Below are 23,235 nucleotides of genomic sequence, written 5' to 3'. Positions count from 1 at the left end.
TGCCAACTTTTTTGCATATCAACTGTATCTTTTTTAATAAAAAGAGCTAACGCTGAATAATTTCTATGTGCCAGACACTGCTCTTAGTATTTTTACGCATGTTAATTCATTAAATCCTCACAACAACCCTCTGTGGCAGGTGCTATGATTACTCCCATAACTAGAGTAGTTTTTTTCATAATTCTTATTGCACTTAAGTATTTTAATTATTTTATCGTCAGCATTCACTAATAGAATCACACGGCTTTTCTCCTTTAATCTGTTGACGCAGTAAATTATGGTGATAGGTTTCCTACTGTGAACTATCCTTGCATTCCAAAAAAATGCTATTCTTTCACTCGTATATAATTATATTAGCTAAAATCTCATTTAGAGTTTCTGCAACTAAAAATTGGCCCTTTTTAAAAAAATTACCTTTGCCAAGTTTTGGTATAAGATTACACTAGCTTCAGAAAAATATACTGAGAAACTACCCATTATTTATTCGAATAAATAAAAGTATAGCCTATCTCTTAAAAAAATATAATTCAGCTGAAATGCCATCTAAATAAGGTGACTAATAAATACATTTTTTAAAGATTTTATTTATTTATTTGAGAGAGAGAGAGAAAGAGCATAAGCACTGGGAGGAGGAGCAGAGGGAGAGAGAGAAGCAGACTGCCCGCTGAGCAGGGAGCCAGATGCAGGGCCTGATCCCAGCAACCTGAGATCATGACATGAGCCGAAGGCAGATACTTAACCGACTGAGCCACCCAGGCGCCCCAAATACATTTTTATTTTCCTTTTCAAAAGTTATAGTCTGGGGCGCCTGGGTGGCTGAGTCGGTTAAGCGACTGTCTTCGGCTCAGGTCATGATCCTGGAGTCCTTGGATCGAGTCCCGTACCGGGCTCCCTGCTCAGCGGAGAGTCTGTTTCTCCCTCTGACCCTCCCCACTCTCATGTGCTTTTTCTCTCTCATTCTCTCCCTCTCTCAAATAAATAAATAAAATCTTTAAAAAAAAAGTTATAGTCTGTTCAGAATCTCTATTTTTTATTAATCAATTCTGGCATGTTTTGTTTTATTTCTACCATTATATTCAGCATTTTTAAAAATTCATTCTCTTCCTTTTGGTTTATTTTCTTGTTTTTCTACTGTCTTGAGTACTTAGTTCACTTACTTTCAGTCTTTTTTATTTTAAATAATCCAAGTTATTAAAGGCTTTCAATTTCCCTCTAGCTACCAGTTTAGTTATGTCCCGTAAGTCTATAAAGTGTCCTCTTTTGAAGTACTTCCTACATCAGAACTGTCCAGTTGAACTCTACCAGAATGGAGATGTTCTGTATCTACAATCTCCAAGGTGGCAGCAACGTGTAGCTATTAAGAACAGGAGATGGGCCCAGTGCCACTAAAATAACAGAATTTTTAACTTTAAATTAACTTAAATTTAAATAGCCACACAACCGTGCCACACACAGCAAGGTTCCAGTGATTTGAAACACCAATTTTAAATTTTCAGATTTTTTATTTTAGGAAGAACTTTATATTTCCAAGTACCCAGTTTTTGTGTCCAGTTGATTTCCACTAATACTCTGAATTACAATGAAATCTGTAAAATCTGAGTTTTTTAAATCACCAATAAGTTGTGCCTGTAACAAAATATACCAACAGTTTTAAATGTTTCATGAACATAAGGAAGATACCTTCTTGCACTCCCTCTTGCACTCTCTAAAGCAGAATGTAAAATGTGAAAAACAACAGTACTTATATTCTGATTCTGTAAGTATAGTTCACTGCATGCCAGCCCCCCCCCCAAATAAAGTATTTCCAGGGTGAAGTTCAAATGGATTCTTTCACACACTTTATCAAATACTCCAACTCATGTGACATTTTGTTTCATTCACATTTGTAGCGTGACTTTTTTACAATTCTTCTGTTTTATCCTTCCATGGGAGAAGATACTTAGGACTTCTGCCCCATGTCCCTAACATTTCTCAGTTTCATAATCATATTATATCATACCATTTCTTGGGACCATTTCAAATTTTTTTAAGGCATAATTTCAGGATCCCACTAACTTCCCATTCTAATTTGGATGAGTTGCTTTCTAGAAATGCTCCTCGGCTTTCATCCTGTCCTCACTGGAATCCCAGGTTAGTTCCACCATTCCTCCCATCTCAGACCTTACATCTCACTCCCAGTCAGCTGGAACACATCTTCAAATATATTCTCAAAACAGAATCCTAATGAATCCAAAAGTCAAGCTTGTTGACTATATTATTCAAATTTTCTGTATCGTTTATGTCTTCTCTTCTTGATATGTTAAATTATGAAAGGGTATTTTAAATTCTTACAATAGCTGTCTTCTAATTAAGTTGCATTTCTTGGAGCTTTTGTTTGATCTATATGGATGCTTTGTGGTTATGGTTGCTGTTGTATCATATAAAGGTCTGTGTTCTACACAGCAAAGGAAACCATAGACAAAATGAAAAGGTAACCTACCAGTTGGGAGAAAATATTTGCAAATCATGTATTCGATAAGGGGTTGATATCTAAAATATCTAAAGAACTCATACAACTCAATAGAAAAAAACAATCTGATTAAAATATGGACAGCCATAAAAAAGAAGCAAATCTTGCCATCTGCAACAACATGAATGGACCTTGAGGGCATTATGCTGAGTGAAATAAGTCAGAGAAAGAAAAATACCATATGATCTCATGTGTAGAACCTAAAAAAAAAAATCTCATAGAAAGAACAGATTGGTAAGTCAGGGAGGAAGTAGAAACAGAGGTGGGCAAAATGGATGAAAGTGGTCAAAAGACACAAACTGTGAATTATAAAATAAGGCTGGGGAATGTAATATACAGCATGATGACTACAGTTAATATATAATACTATTATTACACATCTGAAAGTTGCTAAAACAGTAGATCTTCAAAGTTCTTATCACAAGAAAAAAACTTTGTAACTGTGTGGCAACAGATGTTAACTAGACTTCTTGCGGGGATCATTTCAAATATATACAAATATTGAAGCATAATGTTATACACTGAAACTAACATAAGGTTTTACGTCAGTAACCTCAATTTAAAAAATGTTTGTGATTGGGGTGCCTGGGTTGCTCAGTCAGTTAAGCTTCTGCCTTTGGCTCAGGTCATGATCCCAGGGTCCTGGGATCAAGTCCCACATCAGGCTCCCTGCTCAGTGGGGAGCCTGCTTCTCCCTCTGCCCCTTCCCCCGCTCCTGCACGTGCTCTAATAAATAAATAAAATCTCTTAAAAAAATGTTTGTGATTACTATACATCTTCAAGAACTGCAACTAGTAAATACACAGTATCTATTTGGTGCTTTTAAACCTGAATTTTTCTTTGTCTGGATGGGAATGTAAATTGGCGCTGCCACTATGGACAACATGCATGGAGGTTCTTCAAAAAATTAAGAAGGGAAATACCATATGATCCAGCAGTTCTACTTCTGGCAATAATATAAACATTTTGCTGTATTTTATTTGCATTTGGCTAGTTTATCTCTGCCTAATCACTCAACTTTTCTTTGTCATTTAATTAACACTGCCCTCCCTCCTATTGTATAACTTTTTTTTTTTTTTAGATTTTATTTATTTATTTGACAGAGACAGACACAGCGAGAGAGGGAACACAAGCAGGGGGAGTGGGAGAGGGAGAAGCAGGCTTCCCGCGGAGCAGGGAGCCCAATGTGGGGCTCAATCCCAGGACCCTGGGACCATGACCTGAGCCGAAGGCAGACGCTCAACGACTGAGCCACCCAGGTGCCCGTAACTTTTTTTTTTTTTAAGATTCTATTTATTTATTTGTCAGAGAGAGAGCACAAGCAGGGGAAGCTGCAGGCAGAGGGAGAAGTAGCACCCCTGCTGAGCAACGAGCGGACAGCAGGACTCAATCCCAGGACCCTGGGATGACCTGAGCCAAAAGCAGATGCTTAACCAACTGAGCCACCCAGGTGCCCCTGTATAACTTTCAATATTTGATTTCTGAGGACACTTCAGCTCGTAGTTAGTGATGACAGATATACATTTCATCTCATTTTCTTTCTACTATTTGATGTTTTTTTCTTCTTCTCTATCTTCTTACTATTACTGGCCTGGCTGCATTTCTCCACATTTTCTTTTTCTTTTTCCATTATTTGGAAGCTTTCTATTGTGTTTATCAATCCCACTTCCCATCCTCATAGTGATGATTAACTGGTATTTCTCTGATACTGTATCAATAATTAAGCAATCCCACCAAGGTAAGTTAACTTTCGCTTCTCCCATGTCACCCCCCTTAGAACATTTTTACTTTTAACACATTTTATAAATTCCAAGTGTTCTATCTTGAGATGTTTTCCTCATTTACTTTTCTCACAGAGGGTTCAGGGGTAACATATTTTCTGAATTCTACATACACAAAGATATAGTTTGTTGGCAGCGACAAACAAATGACAGATTTCGCAAAAGACATTTGGTTGTCCTCTAGCTTCCAGTGCGCCACAGGTGAGAAGTCCAACACCAATCTAATTTTTTCACATGCAGAACAACACAGTGATTAAGAGCATACAATCTGCAACCAGACTACCTGGGTCTGAATTTCAACTTCATCACCAACCAGATGCATGATCCTGGGCAGATTACTAAACCACTGATGCCCCCTTTTTCTCTTCTGTAAAATGGATTCTGTTTAATGGACGAAGAGTGTCACATGTGTTAGCACTTAGAACAAGGCCTGGCACATGGTAAATATTCAATAAATGTTAGCTGCTCTTACTATTATCATTATTTAAGTAACCAGTTCTTTTAAAGTGGAAGTATGTTAAGATTCTCTCTTTATACCTGAAATTCAAGTACTTCACTGGTACATATAACGGATTCCTATCTTCCTTATTCCTTTCTAGGATTCATAGAGCCATATCAATCTGAAACTTCAAACTCCTCCAGACAAATAAAATGCATAATAATAGCTAAGTATAAGTAAGGTTCCAGCTGAAGTCAGGGCATATTAGACTTATCTTAAGTGTTCTAATTTTATAAAAGACAAGGTATTATAGTCCTTTTTAAATGACAGTTAATTCTAGTCACAGTGGAAGGAATGATACTTGAAAATTCTGACTATAATAAAAACGATTTGAACCAAAGAGGTAGCCCTAGTAAGAATCAATCAAATGAGGTAACTCAGACTGAATAAACAATCTATTCAACCTGACATTTTGGCTATAATTGTTGTCATTAGCCACAGGATAAACCTTTAACATGCATAACAAAAATATGCTAAGAATGGTCAATCTTATCACTTGAATACAGACAATCAAAATATTAAATTGACACAATGAAGCCAACATCCAATGGCATTGGCTTCTAATAATAGCTAAGTAAAGGCCAAAGTTGTATGGAGTAGAGGCTCAATAACAGTACAGATACAAAAAAAGACAAGGTGTTTTAGGCCCTAATCATCAAATGTACTATGAATCACAGATTCATGAAATTTTCAAGTTGAAGCTATTACCCTCATTTAACAGAGAAGGGAGACAAGTAAAGTTTAAAATGGAGCTCGAATAACCTAAAGGCACCTATCACAACCTGCATATATTGTCTGGACTCAGTGACTCTACAGAGAAAAAATACATGCTTCTAATATGACTAGTATGACAGCAGAGATTTATACTAAAAATAGGAAGATCATATTGTTGGTCTGGAGGATAACGGTAGCCACTTGAACCTGAATCTCTACACACATCGTCACCACCAAAAAGTAAATAAATAAACTGAACAAGTAGCACCAATAAAACCACACATAACCCAGGTTTTTAGCATTACTAGAAGACAGAATATACCAAATTTTTTAAATTACGTGTAAGTATAAAAATGGGCAAAGACACACTAGGCAAATAGAAACAAAACAGGGGTCAAAATACTGAGATCAAAGTAGATTACAGGCCAAAAAATATTAAATGAGACAAAGAAGGAACTTTATAAAGTGACCATTCACAGTGAAGTATAATAATACCCAGTACCTATGCACCAGGGTAAGACCAACCTCCTAAGTAAAGAGGAAACTATAAGAGATACAGAAGAGAGAAACATACCATTGACAGCAGACGGACACATCACTCTCAGTACATGACAGACCAAATGAACAAAAATGAAAATATGTATAGAGAAGATTTAAAGAACATAATCAATAAGGCAAATCTTATATACAAATGTTGAACACAACAGCCTGATAACACAGACTATATATAAAATACCTTTCTAAGAGCATGTGAAATAGTCACAAAAACTGATTATAAAGTAGATGAAAAGGAAATGTCAGAAGTTCCATAAAAGAGAAGCACTACAAACAAAACTGTCTGCTTGCCACGTAATAAAACTAGAAATTAAAAACAAAATGAACACAAACAGGGAGGCCACACTTGCAAGGGGGGGGGGGTGGGAAGAAAGACTGACTTGGGTGTCAGACCCTGAATGAGGTGAGGAGGTCACCTGCCCAAAAAGGCATCAGAAGGATTTTAACATACACTGGAACTGATCACTAAGCAAATATATTAAGGATAATGGAAGCCCAGATTCTTCATGTTGGAGGACACTGTAAATATAGGGAAAAAAACAGAATAGAGTCTGTGGAATTAAAGGTATCAGTGTGACCTCATGGAGATTGTGTGGGGATGTGTGTATATATGCACAAAACACATACACACACACAAACATAAATATATACATACATACGGAGAAACTACTACAAACGAAAATTTCTGTATAAATATTTGTACACACAGTCCTCAGCTCTGTCTACTGAGAAGTCCAATAACAATGTGCATATTGTGCACACAGACCTTGGTTTTTAAATACCATTCACCACTAAAACAAACCAGGGCTGTTCCAAGAAATGATGGATACCAGGTTGAGGCAGGGAAAGGCAAGGTGAGCTTTGAGCACTATGTGCCAAAAATCCAGGAGGCCCACACAGAATGACAGGGATGTAGCAAAAGGACACAGAAGCCAGTACGAAAGGGATTCCATTGGCCAAACCTTGGGCAATTTGAGCATCAGAATAAATAATGACAGAAATAAATTACAACCCATGAGTAAAACAAGAAACCAATTCTGGACTGATACTCACATGTTAAAAGTTTGATGAGGAAAAAGATATTTACATAGTTTCAAAGTACTTCCACCTAAAATACTTATTAATTCCAAAAAGAAAAAGGGTAACTTTACAATGGAAAAGCCAGACAGACTCAAACTTAATCAAGTGATAAAATGATTATCATCAATATTGGGACAAACAAAATGCTGTATTCACCAGGGTACATCACCTCTGTAATATTCCTGCCAAAGACACACCTAATTTGAATTGAATCACGAGAACATGAGACAACAACTCCAAACTGAGAACCACTCTACAGAGTAAGAGTCCTATAACTGTCAAAAATGTCAGGTCATGGGGCACCTGGATGGCTCAGTCATTAAGCGTCTGCCTTCGGCTCAGGTCGTGATCCCAGGGTCCTGGGATCGAGCCCCGCATCGGGCTCCCTGCTCTGTAGGAGGCCTGCTTCTCCCTCTCCCACTCCCCCTGCTTGTGTTCTTGCTCTCGCTGTCTCTCTCTCTGTCAAATAAATAAATAAAATCTTAAAAAAAAAAAAGTCAGGTCATGAATGTTAAAGTTTGCAAAACTGTTCCTGACTAAAAGAGTTTTAGACACTTGACAACTAAATACACATGGTTTGAGCTGAATCCTCTTGCACATTACTGAGAAAACAGATGAAACTCAAATGAGGGGCCTATGGATTAGAGAGGATTCACATATCAGTTATAATTTCCTGGTGTTGGGGGATATATGTTATTAGGTTTTAAAATCAGTACTTTTTTTTTTTTAAGATTTTATTTATTTATTTGAGAGAAAGAGTGAGAGAGAGAAAGCACATGAAAGAGGGGAGGGTCAGAGGGAGAAGCAGGCTCCCCACTGAGCAGGGAGCCTGAGGCGGGACTCGATCCCGGGACTCCAGGATCATGACCTGAGCCGAAGGCAGTCGCTTAATGACTGAGCCACCCAGGCGCCCTAAAATCAGTACTTTTTAATGAAAACAACTTCACCAAAAATCTGTCACAGAATTTTGAAAGCCATTAAAACAAAAGTTTAATGAGAAAAAAAAAATGCCACTGTTTGTAGAACATATACTAAAAGTATCCTAGGGTAATGAGACATCATTTCAAATCCTCAACATCTGCATTAAGAGTGCAACTTTTATAAATTTGAAATTATTTCAAAACATTTAGAAAAAGTTGATCATAAATTGAACTAGAATCTTTTTTTTGAAGATTTGTTTATTTTAGAAAAAGAGAAAGAATACATGAGTGGGGGGAGGGGCAGAAGGAAAGGAGAGAGAATCCTCAAGTAGACTCCCCGCTGAGCATGGAGGCTGATGCGGGGCTCAATCCCAGGACCCTGAGATCATGACCTGAGCCAAAATCAAGAGTTGGCCACTCAACTGACTGAGTGACCCAAGTGCCCCGAACTAGAATCTTCTTGACGTATTATTCTGTGCATGTTCATTTTACATTCCTAATGGGATCTTCTTCATAGTTCATTCATCCATTGCCTCATTCATTTAACAAATCATCCATTAAATGCCATACTGTAAGTACAGAGGTGAGCAACAGTGACACTGTCCGTGATTATTGTGGAATTTATAAACAAGTGGGGGAGGGCGGAAAGGGATTAATCAGCCACACACACAAACAACGTAAAACTGTTATGAGCACCCCAAAGGAAAAAATTACAAGGAACATTTATCAAGGGTACTAATCCAACCTGAGGAGTCAGGAAGGCTTCCTTAGTCAAGAGATAGGTCAGCTAAACTTCCAAGTATGGAATTAAGTAACATGGGGTAGGTGGGAATGCTACAGACTAGACTCCAAAATTCTATTCTGCTGCCTGGTTCCACACATGTTCAATTTACTTAAAAAAGTGGTTTAAAATGCTCATGTATCTGGGAGACACGGCTATGGGGAAGGAGGGAAGGAAAGGGAAGGGTAGTGGGGAGGAGCTAGAGACATGGAGTGCAAAAGCACCAGGGAAGAAGCTAGAAATGAAAGCTCCAAGTTACTAAAAATGCAGGACTGCCATCTAGTGGTAATTTGAACAAACCCCTTTCAAGTAATGGGAGAAACCGATTACAACAGATAACAGCATCATTATAGTGACAGAAATTCTCAAAATTCACAAATAAGATCATTCACCTGTGAGAAAACTAAGTATTTAATCCAATCTCCTAAAAAAATTCCCAAGAAAAGGGCAATTTGAGAAACAAAAGCAATAGTAATTCTGCCCCTTTTGGGGGCATTGCCAAAGAGTAAGACATCTTTGGACATATTTGCTAGAACCCAACACTTAAATACTCCCGCAACCAGAACGTCCCAATCAAAAAAAGAAAAAGAATTAATTAAAACTAATTAATATTATTTCCTGATTTCAATCATGTATGGCAATTAAACAAATTCTTCTGGCTGAACAAGTTTCCACTGCAAATATTTTTTATCATCAGTACCATTCCTGAAGTGAAGTCAAAATGAATCTAATGACAATAACATTAATTACATAGCTAGTTGCAATTTTGTACAATGTTGAATTCCAGTTTACTAAGTCCCTTCCTTCTTCTATTGGGGTTAAGACAAACCAAGATTTCCTTTATGTTGTACTAACAACAAAACTAATGACAGAGGTTCACTTAAAAAACTACATCTACCTAAAAGCTCATTTCACAGCTATAACCAACTTCCTAAATACTTACAAATACATGGAAATAAAAAGAACTCATAAGAGACCACTTCTTGTCAGAATTTGGGAGGAATCTCTAGTAAACTTAAGGCAGATGGAGCAGGACTGAGAAAAATCCAATGCAATATGCTTCATGCTCTATACTTTTTATATACATATTTTGGATTTCCACAGCTAAAAAAAGTGTTGTACTACACCTTGAAGTCCCCTAAAGAATAACAGATAAAACAATAAAGCACAAAAATAGGAAGCATTAAAAAAAACCAAACATGTCTATTAAAAAAGAATTTTAAATAAGTTAAAATCATGTTAAAGACAAGGGTCAAACAACAAAGTCAACCTCTATTTACAAGAAACAACAGGCAAAGATATATCAAGCAAATTCAAACCAAAACAATATAAAAACAGAATTCAAGGCTAACTATACTGAGTATGACTATTATTACCATTAAACGGTACATACAAAAGGAATATGGAAAAGTTATAAACTATGTGCCAAATAATACTGCTTCAGCAGAAAAAAACATGTTTTTGTAAATGAGGAATTGACAGAAACACAATAGAGCTGAAAGACAATTTTTTTAAGTCTTAGGCAGAAAGAGAAGATAAAAAATAAATAAGGACACAGAAAACTGAAAAATGGAATTATAACACTAAACTAAAAATGTATATTAAGTTGTTGCCAGCAGAGTATATATATTATTTTCCAAGTGCCCATGAAATACAAAACTGACCAGATATTAAGCCATAAAGTTATTCCAAATCATAAATTTTATACACATATGAACAAAATGCACTAAAACTTGAAAGTAATTAGAAAAATTTTAATCAAAATAATCTAACCAACTAGGAATATAACAAATGTTTTCCTAATGATTCTTGTATCAAAAAGGGTACCAACACTACATACAATTAGAGGCAATCTACAAAATAACAAGGAGTCTTAATATTAAAATCTAGAAGGGAAGGGGATACAGAAATAAGTTATAATCAAGAGCAAATGCTTGGTCATCAAACAAAAATAAATTTAGGTGGGGGCGCCTGGGTGGCTCAGTCATTAAGCATCTGCCTTCCGCTCAGGTCATGATCCCAGTGTCCTGGGATGGAGTCCTGCATCGGGCTCCCTGCTCTGCGGGAAGCCTGCCCTGTTTCTCCCTCTCCCACTCCCCCCCCCTGCTTGTATTCCCTCTCTCGCTGTCTGTCAAATAAATAAATTAAAAAAAAAATCTTAAAAAAATAAATAAATTTAGGTGAACAAACTGAATGTTAAAAAGAAAAAAAAACTGCAGGGAGGAAAAGAGAAAAATTAATAAATAAAAAACTTTTAAAGGAAATAATGAATAAAACCAAGAGCTAGTTTTTTAAAATAATAAATTATATTTTGAGCACACACACAAAAGGGAAATAAGCAAAAGTAACAAGCAAGCACATATACTGCAGATATCATCTAGAAATCTATATGATTTCTAGTGAATTTTGAAAATCTAAATGTCATGTGTATAAGAAAACATAAATTATTAAGATTGCCACAATAAGTTAGAAAACTAGCAGCACCTGTGTGGCTCAGGTGGTTAAGCCTTCGGCTCAGGTCAGTCTGCCTTCAGCTCAGGTCATGATCCTGGCATCCTGGGATCTAGCCCCACATCCGGCTCCCTGCTCAGTGGGGAGTCTGCTTCTCCCTTTCCCTCTGCCTCTCCCCCCTGCTCATGCTTACACACTCTCTCTCCCTCTCTCTCTCAAATAAATAAAATCTAAAAAAAAAAAAAAAAGAAATAGGAAACTAAGTCACAGATATCTGAAAAAGTTACCCAGATACTCCTTCTCCCACCCAAAAAGGGGCACACAATCAGATAGTTCTACAGGTGCATTCTTTCCAAATTTCATGAAGACCTGTAAATGCTGTTTAAACTCTCCAGAACACAGGATGGGGAAATAAAAGCTTTTCTATTTAAGTGTTCCAAGTTAGCATCAGCTTGCTTCCAAAACTGGATGAAGACAGCCTTCCAAAAAGGAAACTCTTGCCTAACTTATGACCAGTGATATAAAAAGCCTTTAAAAAAAAATACTAACAAATCAAAAATAGATGTATATTAAAATATTAATTCACATGGCAAAGTGAATTTACTTCTGAAACCCGAGGATGATTTGATAGTAGGAACATTAGTACAACACATTAACAGCTCATAGTATTATATGGTCACATCATATTAATAAACGCAAAAATAAAATACTTTTGATTTTTAAAACTTAGTAAAAATAGAAATTCTTTACTATGAGAAAGAATCTGTACTCAGAAGAAGAGCTAATGTATTTAATGTAAATACTAGCAAAATTCACATTAAAGTCAAAATAAAACAAGGATGCCCAGTGTCTCCTTTCTACTTTAATCATTCTCATGGTTATATCTAAAAGTTATGAAACAATGAAAGATACACAATATAACTATGGATAAGGAAAAATTCTAGGGACCTACCAAGAAAATCCACAGTATTAACTGAGAAACTATGAAAACTAGTAAAGTTCGGTAAGGAAGTTGATTTTCAAGTGAACATATGAAACTTGACAGCTTTCTTAATTATAAGTAATAACAAGCCTGAAAACAATAATCTCTATCATAGGAGAAACCAAAAAAAAATACATAAAATACTTAAAAGTAAATAGAAATGAACAGAACTTACAAGAAAACTAAAACACTTAGGTGAGTGCATAAAAAATGAATAAACAAACCTATACACCATGTTCCTAAGCAGTGAGACTTAATACAAAAAATTCATTTTGTCAAAAAAAAAAATCAATTTCTCTCAGATTATTCTAGAAGTTTCATGCAATGGAAATTTTTTGGCACTTGAAAAAACTATTTGAATACTATTTAGAATAAACTATTCTGAAAATAGGTAGAAAAAATTCTTAAAATTGTTTTTGAAAAAGACTACAGGGTGTTAGCTGTACTGTACAGTCAGTTACCCAACAGTGATGCTAGAGCAACAAGACAGAAACGTCAGGATCATTAAAATCAAGGGTACTAGAGCAACAAACAGCCCCCAAACAAATGCTAGTCCATAGCTTCTGAGAACTGTGGTATTTCAAACCAGAGGGGACAAATAATATAACTTGGAAGTCAGAACAATTCAACCGAGATTCCAAAAGTCAGGAACTATGGACAATAGTGGTAACTCACCAACCAGTTTCCAAACTGTTTTTACTAACCACACCATGTTTCTGTAAGAGTTCCCACAGAGCAACCACATACAATGTCTTCTAAGCAATGTTTCCTCCCCTTCTTTTACTAGAGGGTCAGGAACAGAGTTGCAAATGAGTTATAAATGTAAATATTTGAGAAATAACTCAATTTATCAACATTTTAAAATTCTTTGGAGAAAGAATGGGTTCAGCTGTAGCTGCTTAACTACTAACAACAGGATTAAGTAAAATATAAACACTGAAAGCATATTATCAAAAGCACTTGAAAAAGGCTGAACTAATTTAACACTCCTACCAGCACAAAAAGTACCCCTTTTCCCTAGTCTTCAGCAACCTATGTTCATTTTCTTTCAGAAATTCTACTTGGAGGAACTGGTGGCAAAGCAATAATCAGAAATACACACAAAAAAATAATTAAGGATATCAACCATATCACAACTTATAATTTTGAAATGCTGAAAACTTAAATTCCCAAACTGTTAACATTAAAATAATCACTGTACATTACTCAATAGAATATGATATAAACTTTAGTAATGATGTCACTGAAAATACTGAATGGCATGGGGAGATTTTTTTATAAAATACTGTGCAGTAAAAATAGTTTTGGTGAATTTTCATATTGTAAAACCAATCTATGAAAGGATAAAATTTAATTTCATAATTGTGAATAAGTCTGAGGATAGATAACAAAATGCTAAACAGTGGATTTTCTCCTCTTCCTACAGATTCTTCTCTAAATGGTTTTTAATTTACCAAATTTCCCACATAAAGATCCACTGCTAAGGGTGCCTGGGTGGCTCACTCAGTTAAGTGTCCCACGTTTTCGCCTCATGTCGTGATCTCAAGGTTGTTGAGATCAAGCCCCGCATCAGGCTCCCTGCTCAGTGCGGAGTCTGCTTAAGACTCTCCCTCTCCCTCTCACTCTGTGGCTCCCCGCTGCGTGTGCGTGCTCTCTCTCTAAAATAAATAAATCTTATATATAAAAAAAAGATCTATTGCTTGATAATCAGAAAAAAATATTTACAGCTGGCAGACAAAGATATTCCACATTTGTGAATTTGTAACTAAATAATTATACATACAAATATTTTGTACAATAATGTTGATCTCAGCATTATTTAAAATAGAAAATAATTAGAAACAACTTAAATGTACAACAATGAAAGGTTTAGGTAAGTTATAGTAGCTCTGGAGGATGTCCATTTAAACTCTGTTTCAGAGGAATATTTAATGACCAGAAAAAGTGTTAACAATGTAATGTTTGGTTAACATAGACTGTGAAACTGCATGGGTTACAAGCCTTATTTTTTAAAATAAATACCTAACTGTGTATATGTAGAAATCATATATTGCCTTAGGAAAAAAAAAAAGGCTAGAAGAAAACAATAATACTAAAGTGATTATCTCTGGATGATGCATTGTTGATGGTTTTAATTTTCTTAACACCACCTCTGTTACCCAAATTCCCTACAAGGTTGAGTTTGGAAAGTATGATAAACACACAAGAATATCCAAAGGGCAAGTGCTAAGGAGAAGGGGAAATTTTAAAATAAAGCAGCCATCTGTCCCATTGCTTTGATTTGGTTTCAGTTATAGAATTTTATTTATTTTAACTTTAAAATGACACTAAAGGAAGAGGTTTTTTATGTATCACATAGAGGTACAGGTTTTAAAAAATTTTTTAATAAATAAATTTAAAAAAAATAGAGCACTGCTCCAAAACATAAGCTTTTAATTTTATTTATTTATTTATTTATTTGAGAGACAGCGCAAGTGAGTGAGCATGCACAGAGGGAGGGAGAGAGAAAAGGAGAAGGGGAATTTCAAGCAGACTCCCTGCTAAGTGCAGAGCCCAACACGGGGCTCGATCTCAGGACCCTGAGCCAAAATCGAGTCTGCCACTTAACCAACTGAGCCTCCCAGGCACCTTTGTAAGCTTTTAATTTTAAAAATTAAAATACTTAATAAAGTTTAAAGTAGTAAGAGTACTATTTTATAAAAGTAAATAAACAAGTATAGTTAATAAAGATGCCATCTACCTATAGCTCTACAATTTGAAAATTATTTCAGGAATAGAAAGCCTTTTTTATATTTATATACTCGCAAGGAGCACCCAAAATGCAAACATAATTCCATTTAATTGATTGTCCTTTTCTCCTCTAAAATACTATGTTAGCATTATGCTTACAAGTTAAATAGGGAAAACAGGAAGTTCTTTAATTGTTGTAACATTCTGAATGAGTTTCAAATAAGGTAATTTTTAAAAAATATATGAATGTTTAAGGTCAAAAATAAATTTTTCTAAGAAATGTGACATTCAATGATTACTAGTTATGTCCCCAAATCCCAAAAATAAAGAATGTGAAATAGATTTGTATCAAGAATATTCTTATCACTCTTCATGCAAAATATAACCAGACTCCTCAAACAAAATATACATATTTAAAATGGATTAATTACTTAAAATATTTAAAAACTTTAAAGTGTTTATAACTAAACCAGATTATTAATCTACCTAATCTTCCTATGATTATTGCATTAAATTAGTGAATTTGACTAAAGCTTTTATCCCACACATGTAATCATTCAGCGTATACAATTTCCTATTTTCCACGAAAATAATGACAACTGAGTACAACCTCTTCAACTCTTGAAAGCTATAATTTTCAGAAATGCCCCTTAAAAAGCATCATCATATTCATACTTTTAACAGCTTTAACATTTTTGCTGGTACAACACTACAGTTTTTAAAAACTCTCTCATGAGAAAAAAAACAATGAAACTAAAAGCTGGTTCTTGGAAAAGATGAAAAAAATTTAAAAAATTCTAGCAGGACTGACAAAGGAAAACAAAGAGAAAACACAAATTACTATTATCAGGAATGAAATGGGGTGTCACTACAGATACTGCAGACCTCAAAAGGTTAGTAAGGGAATACTGTGACCAAATAAATCTACATACACTTTTGACAATTTATAAGAAATAATCAATTCCTAAAAAGCACAAACTATCACATACCATAACTCACTCAAGATGAAATAATATGAACAGCCCTAAAACTATTAAAGAAATTCAAAGACTATCAAAAAAGAAATCCTTCCAGACCCAGATGGTTTTACTGGAATTCTACCAAACATTTAAGAATTAACACGAAATCTACACAAGCTCTTCCAAAAAACAAGAGGAGGGAACATTTCCCAACCCATTTTATGAGGTCAGTATTACCATGATACCAAAACAAAATATAATACAAAAAGAAAAAAGAAAACTATAGTTCAATATCCCTCCTGAATATAAATGCAAAAATTCTTAACAAAATGTTAGGTATTATACACAATGACCAAGTGGATTTTATTCCATGGATAAAAAAAGGCTGGTTCAATATTCAAAACTCAATCAATGTAATATGCCATAGCAGCAGTCTAAAGAAGAAGAAAATCGTATCATCAGACCAACTGATGCAGCCAAAGCATATGACAAAGTTCAACACCCACTCATGATAAAAGCAAAACAACTCAGCAAATAGTAATAGAAGGAAACCTCAACCACATTTTAAAATTTGCAGAAAACTACAGCTAACATCTTATTGAAAGGTGACCGATAAAGGAGTGGCACAAGGCTGTGTGGTGATAGAAGTATTCTGTATCTTAATTATGGTGACTAGTTCAAGAATCTACAAATGTAATAAAATGTCATGAAACTCTGCACCCACACTGCACCAATGTCAAATCCTGACTCTGGAAGATGTAGCCAGTTGAGGAAATTCAGTGAAGAGAACATGAGACCTTTCTGCAACTTCTATCACATTTCTACGAGACTATTCAAAATTAAAAAAGATTACTTTATGTAATTCTCTTCTAGATGAACTGACATTAAAAACTAGACTTTATGCAGCATAAGTAATGAATCTTTAGCTGTACTTGGATGAAATCAAAGATACTCACTGCATTTTAAAGGGTTTTTCACCAACAAAGCAAAGCTCGGTTTATTTCAAATTTTGCATAATAAATACCTGAATTTTGAGAACTAGAGAAAACAAAAGAACAATGAACCTTTTTTAAACACGTCAATAAAAAAAAAACTTATGTCCTTCAGTTATGATGCCTGCATACTTTCTAAAATTAGGGGAACAAAACATGTCTTACCATAATTAAATTGACTGTTGGACTTTTCGCAGTTGATGATGTTAAACCTATAAGCAACACCTGGTCGCATTCCACTGACTTCAAAGTAAAACCACTGGTGATAATGATTGCTATTTATATCTGAGTTCAAAATAAGGTCATATTCACTTCTGAAAATAGAAAATAAAGAAATCTGATGAAAATTAGGAAAATATCTGTGTACGGACAAAATGAGAAAATTTTAAATGACTTACTTTCTAATTTGAATTACTTTGCGCAGATTCCCAGATTCAAATTTGGAGTTAAACTTCAAAATATCTCCCTCTTCTGGAATAGTGTAACTAAATAAAATTTTTAAAGTAAGTATAATAAAATACATTGCACGTAAATAGGTGAACAAAAGATAAATAAAACTACACTACAAATTAAAAATATACCACTATGGCTACTTCACCCTCCTCATTGTTTTTAAACCAAAAAATATAACCAACACAAGCAAAACACAAACTCTGGCTAACATTTACAGATTTAAAAATTATAACTACAAGTAGAGATGTGTTCCCACATTTATAGTGAATGTTAATCACAAATAAGAAATTTTGCCTCACTGAATAAATGTCATTCCTAAATACTAAAAATCATATAAAAAGGCCAAATGTATTTTTTAAGAGGCACATGACCTGTATTGAGTAGCAATAATTCTAATTAAACTATGTAGTTCTCAGGTGAAAATATTAAATTTACAGAGCTGTATTAGATAACAGATATTATCTTATGTAATTAGTACCAAAAAGGTGAAGGAATTATCTTCACTTTACATAGTCACTACTTTGTTATTTACTGATGCGGTTTTAGTTGTATGTCTGTCTGTTTCCCTGATTAAATACAAATTCTTGCTCTTCTGAAGCTTATATTCTAATAGGGGAAAACGAAGACTCCAAGAAGCTCAATGACTATGGCCAAAGTCATTTCAGTTACAAATAGCACTGGTATGTATGCTATACTCAGGGTTCCTGAGTTTCTCTTTTTATCACATCTGCCTTATCTGTCTGACACAGAATTGTAACCATTGACATAAGTAAGACATTTTGAATAAGTAGATTTGGTTTCCATTTTTAAGATGATTCCAAATTCAGTCATTAGCTTTGATACAGCTTTTACCCTTATTTCTCTGACAAAGATCTTTAAAAGGTGTTTCATTTCCTCCAAAAAGACCAGTAAGATGTGAAATTTCCCCCCAAATATTAGAATGTTGAGGGGGAAGAAAACCCATTGAGGGCTAAACTTTTCCTCTGAGGAGGCAAATAATAGTCACATTCATCACTTCTAATTTTCATTTATTTACTTATATTGAAACCCTAAAATGTGATGACACCAGTGATAACCCTAAATTGTAAATAACACCAAAGCATCAAGCATCATAAACAAATGGCCTTAAAGGTCAGGAAAGTAATCAAAAGGACCAATGCACATCATAAGCAGTAAAAGATGGGAAAGAGTAGCGGGGACTATGGAGAAATTGGAAAGCACATATTCCTTCTAAAAGGGATGGTAATTTGTTGTCCCAAGGAAATGAAGGCTCATTATTACAGGACAAAACTGCAGCCTTTCATATGAAATTTCCACTTTCTCCAATGGAGGTAATTTCAGATTTTTTTAAAACACAATATCAGTTTGTGATCTTTCCCCTTATTAAGCCCATTAAAAGTCTACTTATGAACAAACAAAAGCCTGTGGTATATTCAATTTAACATGATTAACTATTTATTCCATTACCATTATATCCCTGCTAAAAGATGAAAATGGAGTAAGGGCAAACTAGGTGGAAGTTAGTTATATTTTTTTATCTTTTACAAACAACACTGAAACTTGAGAGTACAAATAAAAGTAAAAGCAACAACAACAGCAACAGACTTACTTTGAGTTATCTAAGTCATATACCACTCGATCTATGATATCACTCTGATGTATTAACCTCTCGATATCTTGAGCAATTTTTGTCCTGAAATCATAAAAGAGAAGCGTGACTACCAAAATTCATTATTATATGCCAAGGCACAAGTTTTTCCTAATAAGTTTTGGATGAAAAAAGTATAAAATGACCAAACTTCCTTAAAATAAAAATGATCACTCCTCTATATCTGTACTCACAAATTTATCAATACACAAGAAGACAAAAACCGGTATTTTTAAAGTCTGAATTCTAGAAAATAACCATGTAGAATACAGCTACAAGTCCAATAGCTTAAAAAAAATCTTGAACGCATGTTATGACTCTCTACATAGAAATGATATGAAACCTCTCTCTAGCCCTTAAGTAAATAATTTTACATAACAGCAGTAAAGATCTAAAGCCAGAAATTATGTACAAAGGAGATTTGTTAAACCCACCCTTGCTGGAACGTAGCTAAAATGTAACTGGCAAACAGTTTACACATTCCAAAGAATCTGTGCTCTCTTCTGTGGCTGGAGAGGAAATGTGGAAGGTGAGGGGAACACTTGTGTCAGGAAGCAGAGAGTGGACCCTGAATCTCCAGGATCCTCTAGGCCTGATCTCCCCATGAATCAGTCCTACAAAATGGACACCAACTAACTGAAAAATTCCTAAAACCTGCCACTGTCCTAGAAGAGTGAGCCACACACAAATCCCACAATCTTCCCTGTCAGTAATTAAGCCAAGGAATACAACAATCACTAAAAGTGGCACCAAACTGTAACCAAACCAGAACAAATTTGGATAAAGCCAGGTGCCTGGAACTCCAGGTAGACTGGCCACAAAGGTCTTGGTGGGAAGATGCCTGCTCGTGTTAACAGTCACAGTATCACTTGTCATATTAGCACTTATTCTAAAGAGGAGGCCAATTATATGAAATGATTTAAATTTCAAGTTTGTCTGTTTCAGCTAAAGATTGGTAATGCAGATTAGAACTGTGGTCTATTGACTAGACAGAGCAGAGTGGGAAAGCTTGCCAAAATGGTTATAAATAAAATCTGAAGAATACACTAAACACTGAAAGTCTCCTGAACTTCAGGTAGATGTGAAACTAGTCTCCTGCACAAAGATACTTCTTTGTGATTATGGAGTATTAACTCTCATATAGTTTAGAAATATACCTAATAATATCACAGTATAACTTCAGAATAAGCTAAGAATCTATCCTGCTGAACTAAAAATTATCAGGAAAACATTAAAAGGTGTGATAAATACAGGAAAAAGAAGGTACAACTCTAAATTTATTTTTAGTTTTATTCCACAAAAAACAACTCATCACTGTAAGCAGTCTATCAAAAATAACCCACTGCCAAAGGATTATGATATAAATCCTTGAGTTAGGTTCAATATCATAACTTTCAAATGCCAAATTCTTTCTAAAGAAACAACCTTTTAAAAAGCTATTAATAACAAACAAGTCCAAAATTTATATCACCCAGATCTTCAACAATAAAAGAGATGGCACTCACATATATTCAGATATGCCATACAAAAAAAAAAAAAAGTGAGTATTCAAGTATGGGTGAAAGCATAAATATATCCACTTGTCAGAATAATTTATTAAATAAGGTTGATACATATCACAAATGTGCAAAAATTAATACCTACAAAAGTCTTGAGTGTTTTTTTTTTTAAAGGAAAATGTTATTAATAGGCTGATACAACAGCTCAGTTCTACAGCAAAGTTCCATAACATAAGAGAGGGTCAGAATAGCACAGAGAGCCATGGGCCGGCAGGTGTAACTGCGTGAGCTGACCCGTGGCGATATGGAAAACTGCAGAGCACAGCCTCTGTCTAAAAAACAAACTGACGACTGCCAGGTAGGAACCAGAGGTTAAGGTTGTCATACCAATTTTTCAAGAAACATCAGAAACTTGGATTTCTATGGGGAATCTCCCAAATTTTAAATGTTGGCAATCAGTAAAAATAAAACAAAAAAACAAACCAGTCTGCAAGTGAAGTCAAAATCATGTGCAAATTAATATGGCCTACAGGCCGCTGGTTTTCAATGTCTGACACTGTATTTTAGAGGACATAGTGGCCCGTGTATATTAGACTAAACCTAAAATTACACTTGAGGGAAATAGCTGTCCTGCCATCAGCCCTCATAAATAAAGAGGAAAATCAGTCCTTTATTCAGATATGGATTTGTGTTAAGCAGCACAAGTTTCATAAAATATCAATCCTTCCTTCCTTTACCTCACCTGTCTATTAAAATATATGGCTCTCCAGTCAAAACAAAACAATAAATATTTTCCAGGTACCCTCTGGGACTATAACCTCAAACCTACTGATATTCAGTATCTATCAAAGGCTTGGCCCAGAAGATAACTCCTGCAGGGCAGCCTGAACAGTAAATACTCAGAAGGTCACGTGATATGCGGCCACCAGCAAAACTGTCCTGTGTTAGTTAGGTTTTAACCCATACAGAGCAGCCTTAGAAGAAACAATTTAATACATCTCAATGCTGTACTTGCTATAAGGATGTCATGGGAAATGTTGTTCATTACAGAAGTACTCCCCGAGGAGCCACAGAAGATAATCTTTATAGAAAGTACGGTTCAAGCACATACACATGATCTCTACATAAGGAATGAACAGGACTGGCTCGTGACCTAGACCAGAGTTTGATTCTTGGCTCTGCCGTTTACTAACGGCGTAACCTTGTTGCTCAAAAACCCTAAGCTTCAGCACAGCCTTGTGTAAAATAAGAGGAAGAAGAGCAATTTCCTCACAGAGCCATTATAACATGAAATGGCATACATCCTATACACATGTACACTGCGCAAAAAGTGTTGATTTTACTCAGTTCTCTGGCTCATAAACACTCAGTCATCTACCACTGCTGCTCCTACTAAGATTTCTACCACTGTCTCCATTCCAGAAGTACTTATATTTCCCCTGAGCCATCCTAGACTTACTATAAGGAAATCCAGGGTTTTGCTTTCCTTATTTTGCTTTTGCCACAATTCTTTCACCTACTTTTTAATTTTAAATTTCTGAACACGTAATATATAGACAGGGAGCAAAAATCATATGCTGCATAAAAGTATAAGATGGAGACTCAACACAACCCATATCCACCTTCCATCTAGTTAACTACTTGTATTACTTTCCCTCCGCAAGCACCTTATAGCTCCTTCCATCAGTGCCTAGAGATTTTTCTGTTTTTTAATCACTGCACAGCATTCACAGAAAAGATATACCATAATGTATTTAACTAGTCTGACTGATGAGCACAACGCCATAATGAAAAACTTTGAACACCATTTCACAGATGTGCGAATTATATGTATATATATCATGCATATAAATTATAAATTCCCAGATGTGGGATTAATGTGTCAAAGGAAATATGTACTGTTAATCTTGATAGACCCTGTCAGACTGCCCTCCACAAGAGGTACTATCAATTTGCAATCCCATTATCAGTGTATAAGGGAGCCTGTTCCTCCACAGCCTCATTAACAGAATGTGCTATCAAACTTCTAGATTTTGGCAATTTGGTATGTGGGACATGATACCTCAGTACATTTTAATTTGCATTTCTTTTATTTTGAGAGAAGTTGAACATATTTCTGTGATTAAGAGTCACTGTATTTCTTTGTCATATTTTTCATTTTATTTTGATAAAAGTACTTGGTAAATGCTTTTTAAAACAAGGCAATATGAATTATATTTTATTATAAAATACAGATAGACAATTCTAAAACATACAGAAAAAATAACGGAAAGTAAAATCAAAATGCTAAAAGTTACCACCTCCGGGGAATGGGGTAAAGAAGGAACTTTCTTCTTTCTACTTTTTCTCATGCTCTAATTTTATAGAATATGAAAACAGGTAAAATGTACCCAAAAATGCTAAGTATACTTTAAACTACAAGAGATGAGTTTCACTTTAATTTGTAAGCCAACTTAAACCAAAACTATGGATTCAAGTAATTATCAGTATGTGATTACAGTAAAAAAAAAAAATTTAAGAGTTAAAGTACTATCTACATTGAGATATGAAGCTTATAATAGGCTTTCCCCCTTCCATATGAGGTGAAGAAATTTTTAATGAAGTTTTATTCATTTGCTGCATTATTTTAAAAAGATTAATGATTAAAAGGTCAGTGATAAAGTAGAAATTCAAAATAACAAA

The 23,235-nt window shown here is 34.9% G+C and overlaps 1 protein-coding gene across 5 annotated transcripts in view; it reads right to left on the bottom strand.

Moving 5' to 3' along the window:
* AGTPBP1 (ATP/GTP binding protein 1) overlaps window positions 1–23,235 on the bottom strand; it is a 158,144-nt gene that overhangs the window by 33,293 nt on the left and 101,616 nt on the right. For all 5 annotated transcript variants that reach the window (XM_027615667.2, XM_027615666.2, XM_027615665.2 and 2 more), the window contains exons 15-17: window positions 19,016–19,099; window positions 17,352–17,438; window positions 17,119–17,267 (exon numbers count right to left, since the gene is read on the bottom strand). In XM_027615667.2, coding sequence (XP_027471468.2) covers window positions 17,119–17,267; window positions 17,352–17,438; window positions 19,016–19,099 — 320 coding nt within the window. The remainder of the gene's footprint in view (window positions 1–17,118; window positions 17,268–17,351; window positions 17,439–19,015; window positions 19,100–23,235) is intronic.

This window comes from Zalophus californianus, chromosome 13, assembly GCF_009762305.2.
Source record: "Zalophus californianus isolate mZalCal1 chromosome 13, mZalCal1.pri.v2, whole genome shotgun sequence".
Lineage (NCBI taxonomy): Eukaryota > Metazoa > Chordata > Mammalia > Carnivora > Otariidae > Zalophus > Zalophus californianus.
Note: the sequence above shows the minus strand (reverse complement) of the source record. Positions and strands in the feature narration are given on the sequence as shown.